General features: G+C 36.8%; 1 protein-coding gene across 1 annotated transcript; it reads left to right on the forward strand.

The window, feature by feature from the left end:
* Positions 1-4,720: 4,720 nt before the first annotated feature.
* Positions 4,721-20,480, forward strand: LOC121410669 (NADH dehydrogenase [ubiquinone] 1 alpha subcomplex assembly factor 3-like). The gene is made up of 6 exons (XM_041602903.1): positions 4,721-4,818; positions 6,762-6,809; positions 15,878-16,082; positions 16,305-16,371; positions 17,915-18,015; positions 18,880-20,480. The coding sequence occupies exons 1-6, from the start codon at positions 4,721-4,723 to the stop codon at positions 18,967-18,969; spliced, it is 609 nt and encodes a 202-aa protein (XP_041458837.1). The 3' UTR covers positions 18,970-20,480.
* Positions 20,481-21,050: the final 570 nt, after the last annotated feature.

Raw genomic sequence — 21,050 nt, forward strand, 5'->3', positions numbered from 1 at the left:
TTACGGTACTGTACTGTAGGGCGCCTAGTGATCATAGAGATGTTGACTTGCGCCTTGCCTTGGCGGTTTCAATCTATTGAGCGCTAGGAGACTAGAGTAGTAGCGGATTGTCTTGCCAAGTCCTTGGTTGTACTTGCACTTGTACCGGTAACTCGAATTAGCTAGTCACGATCACGGTGTGCGGCTAGCTGCGCCAGCCGGCCCCGGCGCGGCGTGTGCAGGAGAAAAACTCCCCTTACCTGGCGCTGGCGTGGTTGATAAATTGGAGCAGATTCGAGGTCGCGCGCGGAAGCTCGAGTATGGAACGCCGATTACAACGGGAATTCATTGTCATACAAAATCAACGAACGTAGAGGGCAGCAACACACAAGCGTGTTGCTCTAAGGAAGGTCAACTCCGCTCGAATTTTGTGACCACTCTAAAAAATAAGGGGGACTTTTCGGAAATTTGTCGAGTTGATTTTTTTTTCATTTGTTAATTTCTAATATTTTTAATGAACAATTATTAGGTCGGTTATTCTAGGTAGAAATATTACAAATATTACTTTTATTTTTAAAGAAATTATTTAGCTTAAATAATCATGATTTTGACATTTTTTCTCATTTTGGAATATTAAGTCTATGACGAGGATACCTCTTATCTCTTATTTTCCTCTGCTGAATTTCGCTGCACCACTAATAAATGCATAGACAACCACCGTAATAATCGAGGTCAATTTTCTGGCCTGGGTGCGCCGAGTCTGGGCCGGTCGCGTAGCTACTAGTAACGTTGATGATGCGCTGGGGCTTCAGTCGACTCGTCTTAGATCTTCTAGCAACATACACAATGACGTCTAATTTGCCTGGTCTGATTTGAAGTGCAATTGCTTCAGGGCTGATGTTTATCAACGATGATTGTTCAAGGTCAGATTTCAAATTTTAAATTGCATTTTACTTTTAAGTCTATAAATCTTCATACAAGGCGCCGAATCCCCGAAATCCGGGTCTAAATTTCAACTTCGAGTCCGAGACTATGGACGGCGAAAAAAGCTCATGCATCGGATGCATTGCATTGGCTGCGCGCTGCGCTGCAGCTGAGCTGCACAGCCAGGCGCTGCATGGCGTCGCGTCGAAGGTCGATAATCATTGAGCAACCAAACTTCCAAAGCCAAATTAAAGCTTGAATAAACGGCCACCTTTTCACATTTTCCCTGGTTTTCTTCAATAATTTCTAAGAAAAATCAGCCAATTCTGGGAAATTGATTGCAATGTTACATCGTTTGCAGAGTGCCATCATCGTTTTGCCTTAGACCTTAGTTATACTTAGATCTAGGCCTAGACTAGAAGAAATGGGAGCTAGATAGATTTTACACCATCTTAATTTATGATTTTGGGCAGAAAGTAGATTTGATTGACAGCATCCATATCTTAATTTGACCATTGATTCTGTGCAATCAAAGACTTTTACATAATTTGTTTGCCATATTGCAAGAATTGGTAAATTTTCCTGGGCCTGCATGGCCTGGGCTTGGCTGGCAGAACACGTACTTTTTTGGAGAAATTTCGAAAGTGAAAGAGCAAAGTGACTGCATGAGCTCGTCGTGATTTTATTTTTATGCATTTTCTAACTGAATTTTAAAGATTTCATGCCTAACGGTAAGGCCTAACGGTAACTTTTCAACCATTAAATCTTCTAGTTCTAGATCTAGACTTTACCCTGTAGGCATTTAACGGACTTAAAAAAATCATAACTAGCGGCTAGCCCATGCAGGCTGGCCTTAATTGAACCAAACTTAGCTTGCATGGACCAACCCTCAAATGGTCTAGATTTAGGCGTCCTATACTATAAAGACAATGTGGAATTCATCTGTTTTGAGTTTATTATTATTTTAGTATTTTTTATTGTTGCATAGACTATCTCATACCAACAAGTCGTGCTAGATCTATATATATTCTAGATCTACTTAGATATCCAGTGTGGAACAACATCTTCAACAAACAGATCGAGACTGGTCAGAGCATTTGTCTAGTTAGACAAATAAAGTTACATGTAGATCTTTAGACTTGAGTCTATCGATCAACTAGACAGGAATAACCGTCGTTTCTGGGGATTTATTCAACAATTTCTGACATTTTACTATAATCTCCATCGGTGAGTGAGCCAGCGCAGTTCAGCAGAGCAACCAAAATACAGAGACTGAAGCTTTTGGTTTATCGATCAACATGATCAAGATCTAGGTTAAATGTAGACTTCACTTATTACTGATTGGAATGTATTTCTAAATTTATGAGTTTTGGGGGAAATGGTGAAAAGAAATGATAACATACTACTGATAGATACGTGAATTATTTTTTTAATACCCATTGGCATTATTGCTGCCCGGCTGCTCTAATAAATAAATGAGTCACGGCCTATATGGACTGCAGATAAATGCTGATCGACGCCTAGCAGAACAAGTACCAGTGCTAGACTAGGGGGTTGAAATCTAAGCAGACGACGGAGCATAATGTAGCTTATGCATAGAATGATGATGGGTTCAGCGAAGAGCCCAGAGAAAATAAGGGGGACATATTCAATCCCGAAATGCTTTGCGAGTGGTCACAAAATCATCTCGGCGCAAATCACCTAATTCAGCCGTCTGGTGAAATCGCTGATAACAACAATCACCGATTTGGTAATGATTTTAGTTTCCTGAAACTTGCATTTGTAAAGTTTTAAATATCAAAGTATGTTTTCATATTTATGTATATCCTTCAACATATTTTTTAATGTTATCTTTGATATCGTTGTAGTCATATTCTTTCATATTCGTTTCTTGATCACTACTAATTTGTTGTTGTATTTGATCGGCATTTGATTTCGTTGTCATGAACAATAAAATATGCGCGCAGCTCAGTTGCATGCGCGTATCGAGTTGACCTTCCTTAGAGCAACACGCTTGTGTGTTGCTGCCCTCTACGTTCGTTGTACAAAATGTTGATCCCCTGCCTCAAATTTTGCATGGTCCTGAGAAGCAGGGGTGCTGCGTGTGTTATTTTCCATAGGGAAATTTTACGCATGAAAAAATGCCCCCTCATGAACGTATACTGTGCCCCTTTCACTTGAAGAGGACCAGTTTTAGGTGTAACCATGTAATAGGTCCATGGTGTAACCAAGTGCCGGCCCTTTCTCGTATAATTGTCCATTCTGTAAGCAAGTCCTCTCTCGAACATGTTTTGTATTGCCCCTTTCAACTGAGAAGGACCCGTGGGATGTCAGCAATTGCCCCATATTGCCTTCTCCTTCACTAATTATGACATTTTCCCGACAGATGCATACTGCTTTCATCACTTTAATTGACATACAATTCATTGGCATAAAAACGAATTTTGCAAGGGATATTAAATGCTGTTACCTCATTGTTATAGTTGCCTCGTTTTATATGGATATGAAATATTTTTTTAGAAATTATATTCCAAGTCTTACCCTCATCTTATTTTATTCACTAGGCTTCGTGTCCTCTTATGTTTCACCTTCTTTTTTTCTCTCTTTCTCAATTTTTCCCCCCTTTTTTCTTTTTTGGGGGTCCACCAATTAATGGGGAGGGGGGGGGGGGCTGGGCCCCTCGAGCCCCCTGGATCCGCCTATATGTATGTATGTATATATAAATACAGGGGTCGCGGAACGGTTTTCAAAATGGGGTGGGGCTGAGCCAATTAAAGTGGGGGGGGGGCTGACCATGCTAAAAATCACAATCATATGGTCATTTTTACGCTTTTGTACACGATTATGGAAAAAAGTGGGGAGGGGGGCTTCAGCCCCCCCCCCCCTCCGATTCCGCGGCCCCTGATATATACATACATATTACTTATTTATGTTTTTATTAATAAATCATCAACATACAAATCCTGTACATCAAGTTCATAAAGGTTACATAAACAAATGAGGAATCGTAATTAAAAGAAAAAAAACGAGAAAAAAGATCGGTGACTTTTTATCTAACTTAGTCTTGATAATTGTTGTTAGTGCGATATAAAAAAGAGAAAGAAAGAAAGAAAGAAAAAAGAAAGAAAGAAAAAAGAAAGAAAGAAACAAGAAAGGAAGAAAGGAAGGAAGAAAGAAAGAAATGCATCTCTCACTAGCTAGCTAGCCCCATAGAGCTGATGTACATCTCTATGGCTAGCCTCCGGCCCCGCGGTGCGCGGCCCGCGCCCGGCCGCGCGCCTGTTGCATAACTAGTCTAGTGGTGTTAAAGGGGAAGTTCACCCTGAAGAAAACTTTGTTGTAAAAATAGCATTAAAAATAGTAAAAAATATTGGTGAAGGTTTGAGGAAAATCCGTTAAAGAGTAAGAAAGTTGTTAGAGTTCAAAATTTTGGATTTGTGACGTCATAAACGAGCAGCTGCCCCATGTGTTATGTAATATAAAATGTATGAATTTCAAATTTTGTATGGTTCCTGATGACTTAATTTTGTTTTCTTTTCATGATCGGGTGTGAAACGATTTGTCTATTGATATACAAAAGTTACAGTGAAAACCATTTTCAATTTTCTGAGAAAATGACATTTCGTTGATTTTTTACCATTCGCTATGTAGAAATGCTGCTCGCATATGACGTCACAAATCAAATAATTGAAATTCTAATAACTTTTTAATTATTTGATGAATTTTTCTCAAACCTTCGGCAATATTTTTTATTATTTTTTCTGCTATTTTTACAATAAACTTTTTGTCAGGGTGAACTTCCCCTTTAATACCGAACATGGCATCTAGCGCTAGCTTTGTCTCTGGGTTGAGAAGTCTCGGAAAGACTGCGCTTTTCCACTGGAAGTTTCTTTCCAGCTTGTCGTCTGGCAAAAGGTGATTTGCAATTTGTATTGAAGTTTGATCTTGGGCCCCATTATTTGCTTGTTAGCTGGTAGTGTCGGGAGCGGGAGGAAAGAGTTACTACATTTATTTTCACATTTTGTTCATTGACCGTGTCGTCAGTTAGCCCATGTACAATTCGAACACATTTATCACAGAAAGATGATATCACCCGCTCACTTGCGTAGATAAGAAATTACATACCGCGATAATTTAATTGTGGCCACCTAACTGAGGGAAGGCATGTGTGCTTGATTGAGGCGCTGATGACTGATGTTACTTAGCCTTGATCTGAGGACTCCATGATGATATTTTTTAATATTTTGACATACTTCTTCATCATGGAGCCCACTCATTGACTTAGACCAAAAGCTTCAGAAGTTCAGTCTCTGTATTTTGGTTGTTCCGCTGAACTACGCGGTCTACGTCTACGTTTGCTCCATTCTTAAAGGGGAATGAAACCTTTGAAACAAATAGGCTTGTGTAGACGTAGACCAAAAGCTTCGGTCTCTGTTATGTTGGTTGTTCAGCTGAACTCCGTTGGCTTCACTCACCAAATACAGAGACCGAAGTTCTAGCGCGATCTGTACAGGGGACTCAATGGCCATATGTTTATGTACTTAAGTCTTAAGATCGGACAAAACGGGGAAGTGAATTTGCGTGACAGCCGAGGTAAGTCACTGTTTTGTTCCTTTTAACTTGATTTTTCTCCGTTTTTTGGCAATATATGCCAAGAGGGAATATTAATTTGCATTTTGGTCACAATAATTGTCAATTTTTTATTCATTAAAGACAAAAATTGAAGAGCCCCGACGGGGGGATTTTGCATTGCAAGTCCCCTAATGCCAATGGTGCGTGCACGATAGCGAGCCGTCTGTGTACGAGGAGAAATTGAAAAAAAAAATGTTAAAAAACTCCTCGAAACAGACGGTTGCCAGCTGTCTAGTGTAGACACAGAAAAAAGAAAGTTTGAGAAAAATCGGACATATAATGAGAAAGTTATGAGCATTTGAATATTGCAATCACTAATGCTATGGAGATCCTCCCATTGGCAATGCGACAAGGATGTGCATGTGTGATGTCACTGATGAACAACTTTCCCTTTGGTGGACTATAAAATACCCTCAAAATGTCTCTTTTTGCTTTTTCTTACGATGATACAAACTCTTTATCCATTATGTATTCTTAAAAAATATGTATTACATGCCCTCATGTAGAAAGAACACATGATCTATGGATAGATGTGATAAAAGAGGCAATTCAAGTGAAAAATATACTAAAGTAATGGGGAAAGTTGTTCATCAGTGACATCACACATCTTTATTGCATTGCCAATTTGCTATCTCCATAGCAATAGTGATTGCAATATTCAAATGCTCATAACTTTCTCATTATTTGTCCGATTTTTCTCAAACTTTTGTTGATCTGTTTCTTTGATTTTTCTGTTTTCACACAAGCTATCTTGTTCCAATGGTTTCATTCTCCTTTAAGTTTAGACTGACGTCAAGAGCTTGGACATGGTGGACTAGGTCCGTACGTACAGCCAACGTATAATAAAGTGAACTTACGTTTTATAGGACGCGATTTAAAACTGTTTTTTAAGCGAAATTTACAGTTTCATGGTTTCCATTATCAGGGAAATATAATTGGACCAGAGTTATTGATAAAAATCCTCTGGATGATTGAGAAATCTGTCATCTAATACATTGTCACCTGAGCTGGAGGTTTTTCTTGCAAAAAAATGCAAGTTGCCATCTTGAATGACGTCATTATCGTTATTAACTTTTTAATGTCTCGCTATTTCGAATATCGTCTGCTACCTGTGATCGTAGCAGTTCAGCTTGCATATGGAGCAGATCGCATAATAATATCGAAAACAATATCGATATCACATTCGTAAATTGTTGGTTCACTCTCCGTTCGTTTTGTAAATTTAGCTGCTATTTTGGGAGTGAATCTGGTGTCCAAGTCGCAAGAAAACATCGGTAAAGTACCATCATTTTCATACCTTTTGATATATTTCTTTGACATTTATTAATTGATTAAATTATAAATTGATATGTTGTAGTTGATAAATCCTTAGAGTGTAAATTCGATGTAAAAAAGCACATCAAACTTCTGGACAGTTAATCAACAAAAGGGAGGATGTGATAACACATGCGAGCTCACTCTAACACACTACCGTCAGTGAATGGGGATGATAGTAAAATGTCAGAAATTGTTGAATAAAGAAACGACGGTTATTCCTTCTTCTTCTTCTTCCTGTTACTGCAGGCAAACTCCTCAATTGGGATATAATTGCTGCAGGCGTGTGTGGCTAGTGGTGAATTTGAATTAATGATGTGCCCCCGGATGAAAGTAGACATTTGAATTTTGTTAAGCCTTGTCTTAAAACCATCGACCGATTTAGCTTCACGTATGTCTACTGGTAGCAGATTCCATTCTGCCATGGTCCTTGGAAGGAAAGAGTACTTAGAGCAATCTTTTTTTGTTGTTGGTCGGGAAAAAGAGATTGACGATGATTTCCGTGTCCTAACAGAATCTTGAGAGGGAGCTGTTAAGTATCGACCTACGTCGACCGAAGCACTATGATTTATAGATTTATATAAAAGTGTAAGTCTTGAGATAGCCCTTCTATCTTCGAGAGATTTCCATTCAAGTAACTTCAGCATCTGGGAAACACTACTGGTTCTCCTGTGATCTTTACAGACAAATCTAGCGGCTCTTCGTTGAACTGCTTCTAGTCTACTTATCTGGTCTTTCGTGTATGGGTCCCACACAGAAGCACAATACTCCAACTTTGGACGTACTAACACTTTATAGGCTGTTTCTTTTACATTTCGGGGGCAAGTATACAAGTTTCTTCGAAGGAGGCCTAAAACCCTATTCGCTTTAAATATGGTAGTATTAACATGGTCCGACCAGGTTAAGTTGCTATTTATCTCGACACCTAAGTAATTGTGACTTGTGACAACGTTTAGACGTTTCCCATTCATATCGTAGGTGATTAGAAGGGGTTTCCTTTTATGAGTGATGTGCATAACATGACACTTATCGGTGTTAAATCTCATTTGCCATGTAGCTTCCCAATTACACAGAGTATTTATGTCCTGTTGTAGAACTTTCCCATCATCCTGTGATTTTATCTCACGGTAAAGTATACAGTCATCTGCAAAGAGTCGAACGTGTGACTGTATATCTTTGGGAAGATCGTTGACGTACAGTAAGAATAGCAAAGGCCCTAAAACTGTACCCTGGGGGACGCCCGATCTTACTGGAACAGAGGCTGATGCTTCGCCTTCTAGTACTACCCTCTGAGACCGCTTAGTAAGGAAGTTTCTAATCCATATATGGAGGGGTCCTGTGATGCCTGATTGTCTCAGCTTTAGAAGAAGTCTCTGGTGAGGGACGGTGTCAAAGGCCTTGCTGAAGTCAGTTATGATAACATCTACTTGGCCCTGGTGATTCAAAGTCTCCGCCAGGTCGTTGACAGCTTCTGCAAGTTGAGTTTCACAGGAGTGACCTTTCCGGAAGCCATGTTGTTCTTTATTTAGTATTCCATGTTTCTCAAGGTGATTCATAATGTTTGAGTGGATGATATGTTCTAACACTTTACACGGAATAGACGTCAACGAGACAGGTCTATAATTGCTTGCTTCGGAGCGATCCCCCTTTTTGTATATAGGAGAGATATTTGCCCTTAACCAGTCCTCAGGAAGTTCTCCAGTATCTATTGACTTTTGGTAGATCTGTTTTAGAATTGGAGCAATGCTGTCTGCACATTCTTTTAGAACTGATGGTAGGATTCCATCTGGGCCTGGTGCCTTTTGTGGTTTGAGTTCTTTCAAGAGTTTTACAATTCCCTGGCTTGTTATTACAATTTTAGTTATACATGTAGATGGACAAGAAGAAGTTACATGTGTAGGTAGGCTGTGACAGTCCTCTTGAGTGAACACAGACTCGAACTGGCAGTTGAGGACATTTGCCCTCTCCTGCGGAGTTACGGCAATACTTCTTGAAGTGTTCAGAGAGGCTACTCCAGTAGAACACTGTCTTAAGCTCTTTATGAATTTCCAGAAGGACTTTTTGTTTTCTGTAGTTAGATTTTCCCCCATTTCGCGCAGATATACACTGCGTGCTTTCCTTAGACTTCTATCCAGGTTTCGGCGTAGGTGTCGGAAAATAGTCCAGTCGTCTGCAGATTTAGTGCATTTAGCTTTATCATATGCTTTCCTCTTTTGATTAATGAGTTTTTTGTGAGTATGTTTGAGCCAAGGCAAGTCGTTGTTTGACGAAATCAACTTTGTTGGTATGTGCTGTTTCATTGAAGAAGATAGGGAGTTCTTAAAACCTATCCACAGATCATTAACACTCGAACTTCTTATAACCTTGTCAGTAAGTGAATCTGCGTACTCATCCATATCATCACTTATTTTAGCAAAGTTTCCCCTTTTCAACAAATAAATTTCTCTACGCTTTACTTTGATCTTCTTGTGGGGCCATTCCACCAGAACAGAGACGACATCATGGTCTGAAATGCCTGGGAGTACCTCTATCTTTTGAAGTAAAGATGGAACATTTGTGAATACCAAGTCTAAAATGTTTTCGTTTCTTGTCGGTTTATCCACAATTTGATGTAAATTTTGTTCTTCGGCTATGCTTATCATCTGTTTACTAGTAGCAGGATATCTTCCTCCGCTTATAAAACAATTTTTTGACCAATCGACATCGGGAAGGTTAAAGTCTCCAGCTAGGAAAATTTGGCTGTTTGGAGGAAGTTTAGTAATTGCTGTCTCGAGGTCATTTAGCTGGTCCTGGTCTAAAGCCAATGAACCAAAGTGTTTTCTATAAAATGCGCCTATAAATAGAGTAGGGCGGCCTTTAACATGAATACTAGCCCATAACATTTCACAGGAGGCATGCTGTGAAAAAGTGTGCTCCTCCTTTGCAATTAAGTCTGAACGCACTGCTATTAATATTCCTCCTCCATTAGTGTCAGAGTTACGATCACGGCGATATACTTGATATGATGACGGTAATAAAAGTTCACATGAGAATATTGACCCCTGAAGCCACGTTTCAGTTCCAACAACCACATCCGGTTTCTCAGTTTCTAGTAATGCCTGAAATTGTGCAATCTTGTTGCAAACACTTTGAAAGTTAATGTTTAGTATCTTCAATAAGTTTCCACTTGTTTTTTTATTTGAACCATCATTCAATTTAGATTTGCGTGAAGAAGTTCTCTCGTTTCTTTTCGGACTTGATGAGTGCACTGGGTGTCCTATGCCAGTATTTGCATTTGATGTGGGGGCACCAATGTCACTGCCAGAAGTAGATCTAGAGGAGTTTTTATTGGATCTACTTTGACTTTCAAGAGAGCACAGGGGTTCAAAAGAGTTCGACATCCGCAAATCAGTCAAATTCCTGTCTAACTCATTCTATGATCCACTCATTCAATGAACAAGGTTATGATATAACCTTGTTGTCTGTTACTTCTCTCTGTTCAAGGTTGGCAATGTTTGGCTTATTTTCTCTTTTTCTTTTGGACAAATGCTTGATTTTTGTACAATGTCAGGTTCCATTACAGGTATTCATCATATAACTTGGCTCTTAAGTAAATTTGATTCTTTAAATTATTTTTTCTTAATTAAAAATAGAGATTGAAAAATTACATTCGTCTTGCCATATTTTTACTTTCCACCAATAGAGGGCGTACACAAAAATATGCCCAAAATTCAAGTTTTCGAGCGCTCTGGTGAATACAAAAATTACCCCCAAGTTACTAATTAAAAATGAATTGAAATTAGTATTTTTGGTCACAAAAGTGATATTTTAATGATTTGTTAAATTGTGTGCTGTGTACAGCATTGGTATACCATAGTCCTACCTGTAGATTCCCAATCCAAACAGGCAGGATGGTAATCACTCACACTAGTACGAGGTTAGTATACTATATACTAACCTCGTACACCGGACCGCGTTTGACCCTGGATTTCGAAGTATTCGGCAAACATCTCTTCATTGCTGAAGTAATATTTGCCGAAACTCCTCGCTACTCACCGGGGCTCTTTCCGGTAAGTAGCAATACATTAAAAAAATTAAAAATTTAATTTGGAAATAATAATCATTCAACAAGAGCAAATTTCGCTTACCTCTGCCTGGAAAGTGACTTCGCTTGTCTTCTACGGAAATACAAGGAAGCCTGTTGGTGGCGCTAATAAATTTCACAACCTTGATTCAGCTCCTCTGTAATTTTATAACTGTGTCTAAATTCTTTTAATGCGCAATTCTTATGATTAAATTACTAGTTATGGGCACCAATAAATTAAATACCTTCAAAAATATAATTCAAGATTATTATTGGCGATGATAACACTTTTTTGCAATTAATTTAAAACGATGACTAATTAAAAAAAATTGAAAAAATATACGTGCCTGGAACAAAACCAGCAGTACAAGCTTTAACGAACGTCAGTAATACAGTATACCAAAGTCTATACATCGATTTGCGTGTAAAATAGTGTAGGTGCCTAGTCTTTCCCTTGTCGTGTCTTTGTACTTTGATATGAATATAAATGGCGCGCCCTCTTTTGGCCAATAATTGATTTCGTCGCTGATCAATTTTTATCTCTGTGAAATCTTCTCTGAAGATCAAGAAAAAATACATATTTTTTAAAAGAAACTTAAGGAGAAGTCACCGAATGATCTAAATGATTCGGTAAGTGTCATAGCAGAAAGTGAAATCCAAAATTATGTGTGATGTTTTATGTGGGCAAAAGCCCAGTATATATTTGGATGTGTCGTGTGTGTCGCGTGCATATGAATGATAATCCGTCGCACGTGAGATGAATTGAACCCATGGGTAGGATGGTAATGAACCCTTGGGTGCATGGAGCCTGGAAACTCTGTCCATACATGGATTCCCTGGCCTAGTCCTAGGTGATCCATATTTACAGGGTGAAATTGGTTTGTATGGTTGAATTTTATTTATCTATGAACCTTCGTACGCCTAATGTGTGGGTCAATCCATGTCAAATCAACCAATTTTCAGACAATTTGTCACCCGACCCCCTTCGATTTTCTTTAAACTCGCACCAAATGTTCCCCCAAGTGTCTGACGGAAAAATCTGAAATATTTTGCCCCAAGGTCAAATGGTTGCTAAGATACGGCCTCCCTTAGCAACCAATGCGTAGACAAACAACCAAGTTTTAAAAAAATTTGCTATTTTTGATTGACTGCTGCAACCAAGTTTGATGAGGTAGAGTGCTTATTTTCTGGAAATCGGAAGAACTTTTTTGTCTTAACATGCACAGTATATTACGGCACGGAGGTCGCACGAGGTCGCCGAAAATGGTGTTGAGCTTCCAAGTCAGTGATTTTGGGTGCACTTTTGGAAGCTCATAACTTCCAAATTCAATTAGCTTAGAGCCCAATATTATGTATACTTGAATACTATCACTTGCTCAACAGACTTACAAAAAATTGGCCCAAACGTGCTCGTCGTTTTCTTGAAGGGCACCCTCAAAGATGGATTATTTGGATTTTTTCTAAAAGTTGCCAAGTTCAAGGTCACGGATCACCCCTCGTCCCATCGAAGAGCAACACCAATTTCTGTATACTGATAGACAATTACCTATATTTTCATGGGATACTTAAAATTTTTTGTGACCCAAATGTTAAATAGCTGGTTTACGCATTCGAAAATGGTCCTAAACACCCCCAAACCAATGTAAAACGATACATACAGTTACTTTATCAGCACTTTTCAAATTGCAATAAATCAGAAATGAAAAGCCAACCAATACTGGTATTGTCTGTAATGGTAGTCTGTAATTAGTACTAAAAGGATATGTATCTCAAATAGTTTGACGAATTGTCAATGACCTTTAAAAATACAGCTGAAAATCATCAAAAACAATAAATCAGGTCGATTTTCCATGATTATAGGGCGCTAAACTGTATTTACACGCACTTTCACTTGTGTGTCATTTCAACACAAACGATTATTATAAGCTGATAATTGCCAATCTTGTTCATTTTAGGTTCTATTTCAATATCCAAATAACAAACAAAGCAAAATCTCTACCTTTTGACCTTGACATTGATCTAAAAATAGCTGAAAATGCCTTAAATTAGCATATTCACAACACCCGTGAGCTTTACAACACATTTCAGAATTGATTTTCTCACAGACTAAAAGCCTGATCATGTTGATATTTGTACTATTGATAGTCCATAATGAGTACTTGGATGATCTAGTATTAATTCATTTTTTTTTACAAAACAATGACCTTGAAGAGATGGCTGAAATTCACCCAAAATCTTTAATCTGCCAATATCCTATCGTTAAAGGTTGTTTTCACCAACTTTCACTTATGTGTCATTTTAAGACAAATGATGATTTTAAGCTGATAATTGCCAATCTTGTTCCTTTCAGGTTGTATTATAATATCCAAATAATACGTAAAGTCACATCTTTATCTTTTGACCTTGACATTGATCTAAAAATAGCTGAAAATGCTTAAAATTAGCATATTCACAACACCCGTGAGTTTTACAACACATTTCAGAATTGATTTTCTTACAGACTAAAAGCCTGATCATGTTGATTTTTGCAATATTGGTAGTCCACAATGAGTACTTGGATGATCTAGTATCAATTCATTTTTTTTACAACACAATGACCTTGAAGAGATGGCTGAAATTCACCCAAAATCTTTAATCTGCCAATATCCTATCGTTAAAGGTTGTTTTCACCGACTTTCACTTATGTGTCATTTTAAGACAAATAATGATTTTAAGCTGATAATTACAAATCAGGTTCCTTTCAGGTTGTATTATAATATCCAAATAATACGTAAAGTCACATCTCTATCTTTTGACCTTGACATTGATCTAAAAATAGCTGAAAATGCTTAAAATTAGCATATTCACAACACCCGTGAGTTTTACAACACATTTCAGAATTGATTTTCTTACAGACTAAAAGCCTGATCATGTTGATTTTTGCAATATTGGTAGTCCACAATGAGTACTTGGATGATCTAGTATTAAATAATTTTTTTTACAACACAATGACCTTGAAAATATGGCTGAAATTCACCCAAAATCTTTAATCCACCAAAATCCAATATTGTTAAAGGTTTTTACACCGACTTTCATATTATGTGTCATTTCAACACAAATGATGATTTTAAGCTGATAATTGCAAATCATGTTCCTTTCAGGTTGTATTTTAATATCCAAATAATACATAATACATACATATAATCACGGAAAATCGACCTGATTTATTGTTTTTAATGATTTTCAGCTGTATTTTTAAAGGTCTTTGCCAAATAGTCAAACTATTTGTGATGCATATCCTTTTAGTACTAATTACAGACTACCATTACAGACAATACCAGTATTTGTTGGCTTTTCATTTCTGATTTATTGCAATTTGAAATGTGCTGATAAACTGTATGTATCGTTTTACATTGGTTTGGGGGTGTTTACGACCATTTTCGAATGCGTAAACCAGCTATTTAACATTTCGGTCACAAAAAATTTTAAGTATCCCATGAAAATATAGGTAATTGTCTATCAGTATACAGAAATTGGTGTTGCTCCTCGATGGGACGAGGGGTGATCCGTGACCTTGAACTTGGCAACTTTTAGAAAAAATCCATCTTTGAGGGCGCCCTACAAGAAAACGACGAGCACGTTTGGGCCAATTTTTTGTAGGTCTGTTGAGCAAGTGATAGTCTTCAAATATGCATAATATTGGGCTCTAAGCTAATTGAATTTGAAAGTTATGAGCTTCCAAAAGTGCACCCGAAATCACTGACTTGGAAGCTTAACACCATTTTCGGCGACCTCGTGCGCAATAACGGCTGGTCAGATCTGTGCCGTAATATACTGTGCATGTTAAGACTAAAAAGTTCTTCCAATTTCCAGAAAATAAGCACTCTACCTCATCAAACTTGGTTGTTTGGCCATGCATTGGTTGCTAAGGGAGGCCGTATCTTAGCAACCATTTGACCTTGGGGCAAAATATTTCAGATTTTTCCGTCAGACACTTGGGGGAACATTTGGTGCGAGTTTAAAGAAAATCGAAGGGGGTCGGGTGACAAGCATTGGTTGATTTGACATGGATTGACCCGTGTATAAAGGGGTAAGAATTATTTCACTATAAATCACACGTATTGCGAGGTTAGTATTAGTAACCTCGCACCATAAACCACGTTTGGCAGTAGATTTCTAACTAGTGGGTCGCGCTTGCTGCACAACACACGACTTCTATGGCTTTTCTGTGCGCAGCGGCATGTAATGAACCCTTGAGTGACTATAAATGGCAAAAATGAGAGGTTTCTTACCTGTCCGATCTCATGTACATTCCTCGATCAGTTTGTCAAGAAAGCAAATAGAGTAGGCCTGACCCTTGTCCTTGAACTGCTTCGTTATGACGTACGTATATCGTATTGCCAAGAATAGTAATAAACTTACAAGTCATTTTCGGAAATGGAGATTTGAGTTGTAAAATATTCTATCATTAATTTTTTGTAACTGAAGAATAGCTTAATCTGCCTTCTGAGGATGGAATTTTGTTAATCTTTAATAATAAGTAAGTCAGCTGATTTTTATCCCTCTGTTATTACATTCTTGCCTGTACTATACTATAGGGGATGAGGAATACTTAAGAGACCAAGTGACAGCTTTTACTACTTGTTAATCACTTAATATTTGTTGATATGCTGTACTTTTCTAATGTAAAGTAATAATATTTATGCTGCTCTTTTACTTTTTCTTATTTTTTAGATTCATTATTTGTGACTTGTTACACAAAATCATGAAAAACCCAATAAAAACTTTTTTTTAATTATCTTTCGAAATGGAAAAAAAAAGTTCTGGATTCTGGAAACTGTTAATTTAAACTTGAAGTGATTTGTACCAAGATTTCGCAACTTAAAAATGTTAAAACACCAGTCTCCATCCTTTGTGGCTTATCTTTATCCATGGAAACACATTGATGACCCTTTGTCAACATTGTGACTTTTACTGTTTGTACAGGTTACTGAGTACAGCTTCAAGATGCAGAGGCAAGCTCCAACCTACAGACGATGAAATTTACACTAGAACAACCATCAGTCTTCTCTCAAAAGAATCTTCAGATGTTCCTTTTATCTCAAACTACAGCATCCAAGGTTTTACCATCAGTGGAGATAAGGTCTATGGGCCAGTAGCCATCTTGCCCCGTAGTTTGGTGTCGTGGAATGTGAGTTTTTGGTAATTTGGTTGAATTGCCTTCTTTTTCCCGTAGAGAGGGAAGTGATAATCAGGGCATGTAAACAGCAACAAAAATACTATGTATCATCTAATTACAAGATTTTGTTAGACTGAAATGCAATCTATCAGGTACACTTATATTCTAATAGAAAAGAGCGCTTTAGAAATAAGTTAATTTTAACTTTCACAATTTTTTTTTTGTCTCTTTTAGATTGCTGGATTGCATGATATTCATGAAGATAGTTTGTCTTTGTTTCATCTGATAGAACCTAGAATTGGTAAGTGCTTGTGTTCTTCTTTTTCATTTTTGGGGGTTCTCTTTTCTTTCTTCTATTTCTTAAACATTTGATGTCCTTTTTTGTAGTAGAATTTTTTTTCTTTTCTTTCTGTTTCCCTTTTAATAACCTTGCCAACCTGCAAATGAAGTTTGATTAGGGGTTTGTAGGAATAAGCACATCATGGTTTGGTAGTTGGTCTGTCTATTGCAAATCGTACTGCTTCTTCAATTTTTGCCTAGTACACACAAGACTTGGAATAAAGATGTGCAAGACACATTTTGCAGGTACTGTGTTGCTGTGGTAAAGACATTATGACATTTAATCGGGGGGGGGGTCTTGCAGAGAAATTTTTTAATGTGTTGGATACTGTAATGCCATGGTAACAACATACCGGTATAATTCAGATAACTTTTTGTATGACACAAGCACTGGTCAATGAAAAATTGAGCAAATAGGGGTATTAAGGACAATTATGTAGTTTTGAGATAGTGACCAGTGAAAGATATTTTTTTTAATATAATTTTACAATAATTATATAATATTGGATGGCCTTGAGGTTAATACAAGGAAATATTGGACGAGCTTTGCATAAATATTGGACGAGTCGAAGACGAGTCCAATATTTTGCAAAGCGAGTCCTATATTTCCTTGTATTGACCGAAAAATGGGACATCCAGTATTATGATTATTATTCATACAGAGAATTTTAGCAAATAATTTTTAACTTACCCTCCCGCCCTGAGACTCTGACTCTGCTGTATGATGGGGGGACCTAAAGCTACGCACTTTGTTTTCAAACAATAAAAACTGTCCCAATTTTAATATTTCAACAAATTATATTTCACTAATTTGTGGCAAACATTCTAAAGATCATTAACCAAGTAGAAAATATCACAAAACTCACTAATACGAAAATCCTGTCGTGTTTTTCGAAAACCTCTTAATTTCGCCGCCCGATGTAGAAGGGGTCCTAAAGCTACGCACTCGATTTATCATGCAAAAAATAGTATTTCCTGTGCCTCAATTTCTAAAATATATTCAAATTATTATAGGATAAAATGAAATTAAAGCGAATATAACTCCAAACTTCCTAACAGTTGTTGGTTTTCTCTGCATTTAGAGATTTACTGCAGCCTCTGTAGAAAAAATTTAATAGGAATTGTTCATCACTCTGCAGCGCAGTCACAGTTCCACACACAGTGCGCATTTGCCATTGAAAACTGCATGCGCGCGCGATGAGTGGTGCGTACACTTCGGGAATTCCCCTTCTAGTCGTCCAATATTTTCAATATTGTGTCACCTCGGAAAAAATATTAGGCGAGCTCAACAAACTTTTTAAGTGGGTCGAGTGCACCAACAAAATAACACTTGTATTTGGGCTCTGAAATTGTCTGTATGAATAATAATCGCTATTATACAATATAGTTAGACTGAAAAATTTTGTAGTTAAATTTAATATTTCTGATTTTGTTTTTGAAATTGACATCAGATGGCCTTGTATTTGAAAACTTGTCAATTTTTTGTTCCTCTTTTTCCCCCATAGAAATCTTGGTGATAGGTACAGGAGAAGCATATCACAAGCTAACTCCAGAATTACACAAATTCATGAGGTTAAAAGGAATAGCACTTGAAGTTCAAGATACGGTGAGGAAACTCCTCAAATTTTTGTTGACAGGGTCACAGGCTGTTGGAAATCAGGCATCTTGTCTGAGGAGACAATAAGTGTTATTCAATTTATAAAGATGTATCAAGTTGTAAGCTGTTTTGTGTATAAAAAAAAATCAATGATTGAGTTGAAGACACTGATTGCAACTTTAAAAAATTTCTGGAAATAACTGGATTAGATTTTGTTATTGTGGTTGAAAATCCTCATTTACAATTCATGTAAAAATTCATTAGAACCATCTGCTTATAAGTTGACAGAGCCATGAAAAAAAAAGAGTTGGTGACATTTTGAAGAAACGTTTGTGGAACCAATATTTTGTCAAATACACTGTTCCAAATTATGTAAACTGTACATTCATGCAATCCATCAGAAATGATATGAATATTACTTTGACAATAGAAAAGTAGTGATAAAAGCATAAAAAACTTACCAGTGACTGCCTGACCCGGATTTCATTAAAAACATTAACTTTAATATTTTTATTTGTGAAATACTGACATACCTTTTGGCGACCACCTGTATAATTATACCTGTTGTCTACAAAAACAGATGTTCATAAAGACCTTGAGTAATTTTAAAGACAAGATTCACTGTATGTGCATCTTACTCTGCACCACACAGGAACATCATAAACTTATATTACATTAGTTTGGCAGAATATAACAGGTTCCTACTCTTAACAAAAATAGGCCTAGTACAGGGACTTCTTTAAAAAAATTAGCAATTAGTTTCTGGATTAGGGTTATTGTGTGGATTACATTTGTAATGGGCATTTATATATCTCATAGCGATGTTTGTTAGAAGAAAGTCTTGTAACCCTTTCGTTTGTTCTCTCCCTCCAGCCTCATGCTTGTGCAACATTCAATTACCTTGCCAGGGAAAGTAGAGTGGTAGCCGCAGGACTTTTACCTCCAGAAAAGGTGACCCGGTGATAAATACCCAGAACATTTCTCAGTGATATTTATTGACTTTCTCAAAGTTCAGCATTGGTCATTTTGATGCAACCAGCACAATGGCATAAGAAGAGGTAGAAAATGTGAACCTGCAACAGACGTGTGTGCTTATATAGCCCACTCATAGATGTTTCTTTCTGAAGAACCTGATGATGCTGTGATTTATTGTTAGGTATACAATAAATCCATTATCTACTTACCGTATAGCCATTTCCAGCAAGCTTCAAAGATACATAAACCAATTTTGTATTGCAGGCAAGTTGGAAAATGTTGCCTTGAATTGGATGGTCAGTTGAGCTATGCTTTATCATCTTTCTGATCAATGAATTTTGTTTAAATATGAATTATAAAAAGATTGGACGTCATTAATTTCAAATGTATTTCAGATATTAACTTGGTATTTGCCCTGTGTGTGATTTTGAGTTTCAAATATACCACAGGAATTGGGTCGCTAAATTTGTTGGAGTACTATTTTTTTTATTCTATTCAGCCCATATTTTAGCAAAATACATATCCTAATCGAAAATTGAAGAAGCTGGGACAAATAATGATGCATTTTGAAAAGTAAAGATGTTATAAATGTTATAAATTTTCTATAAATACAGGCCAATATTATCTTACCAAGTTGAATCTATTAGGACCATATGAATCTGCATGGCTTGGATGAAATTAAACTAAGAAGCAGCATGCTTTCCAAAATCTTGTCCAACAAATTCTTTGACTTGGGACAATGGAAGATTGATTTGTATCTACTCAATGGTACCATATTTTGTATAATTTACTGTAAACTTCACAGGAACAAAATCATCATCAGTGCCCTCAGAGTCAGGGATGAATTTTACCATCTTTGTTTTGTCTTTTCAAGATACAGACTTTTGGTTTAAAAATAGGGACTCATAGGCCCATGACTGCATTGTTACCTATTGATACAGTGTAAAATAAAAATGACAACAGAAGATAACTTTTCCGTCATTCATCTTAGTTTTATAGACTCACAAGTCACAACCATACCGACTTGAGTTTTCATGGGCCTGTGAACCAGATCTACACATATATCTAAATGAGGTTTCATCTTAATTCCTTGAGAATTGGACTTTTATTTGGAAATGATTTCTTTTTTATGTTATTAATTGTATTAGATACATGTAGTAACTAGTATCATAATCCAATTGGGTTTAAAATGATAAAACTTTTTTAGATTAATTATGCAATATTCAATATTCATGGAGAGGGGAATTCGCAAACAAAAAAAATGAAGAAAATTATATCCATGTTCTTGCTGTAAACCACAGGAATATCATAAAATTTGAGAGACAGTGGCTCTCCATAATATATTGTAATATTTGTATTCATGTTTTATAAAGTATTTTGTATATACTATTGAAGCTTTTTCCTATATCATATGTTTAAATTACATTTTCTTGATTTGAAAGAAAGAAAAGATATGCATATTTCACCCAAATTATTAAATCATGGAAATGAAACTGAAAGATATGTTCTACTCTTCTCTTTTTTTTTAAATAATGATTTATTCCACCAGTACAGTTTTTAAGAAGTAAAGGCAATCTTCCTCAGTCTTAAACAAAGGTATTTTTTGAAAAAAAAACCCTGATGTTTAATGTGTGTGTACTTTATACTAGTTTATATGGGGAAAAAAGAAATGCCCGGGAGGGAAAAAAAATCAAGTCCATGCAAGCATTTTTAAGATATCTGTGACTGAAAAATAATTTATCTCCGGGGGGAGGGGGGTGGGGGTCTAATATTAGTACCACATGTAGTGTATGGAATAAAATTGGGATGTGTTTCTGGTCACTTCAGGTTTTTACCTGTTTGAAAAAAACAGATATTGATTTTCTGGTGCAATTTTTGAGTGCTTCATATTTTTTTACAACCTGTCAAAAACACAGGTGATGAATGGAACCTTGCAGCTCAGACTTTTTGGAAAGTCAAATCAATGTGAACCAATGCCTTTAAAAGAAAAAGAAAAGAAATCAGTAATAAGTAAAAGAAATAAGAGCTCGTGATTTGTTGATACTGGCATCTGATTCTATAAGGGGGGG

The sequence above is a fragment of the Lytechinus variegatus genome, chromosome 3 (genome assembly GCF_018143015.1).
Source record: "Lytechinus variegatus isolate NC3 chromosome 3, Lvar_3.0, whole genome shotgun sequence".
Classification (NCBI taxonomy): Eukaryota; Metazoa; Echinodermata; class Echinoidea; order Temnopleuroida; family Toxopneustidae; genus Lytechinus; species Lytechinus variegatus.

Coding starts and splice junctions, on each gene's coding strand:
- LOC121410669 (XM_041602903.1), top strand. CDS start 4,721: ATGGCATCTAGCGCTAGCTTTGTCTCTGGGTTGAGAAGTCTCGGAAAG. Junction 4,819..6,761: donor AGCTTGTCGTCTGGCAAAAG/GTGATTTGCAAT, acceptor TTGTAAATTTAG/CTGCTATTTTGGGAGTGAAT. Junction 6,810..15,877: donor CAAGTCGCAAGAAAACATCG/GTAAAGTACCAT, acceptor CTGTTTGTACAG/GTTACTGAGTACAGCTTCAA.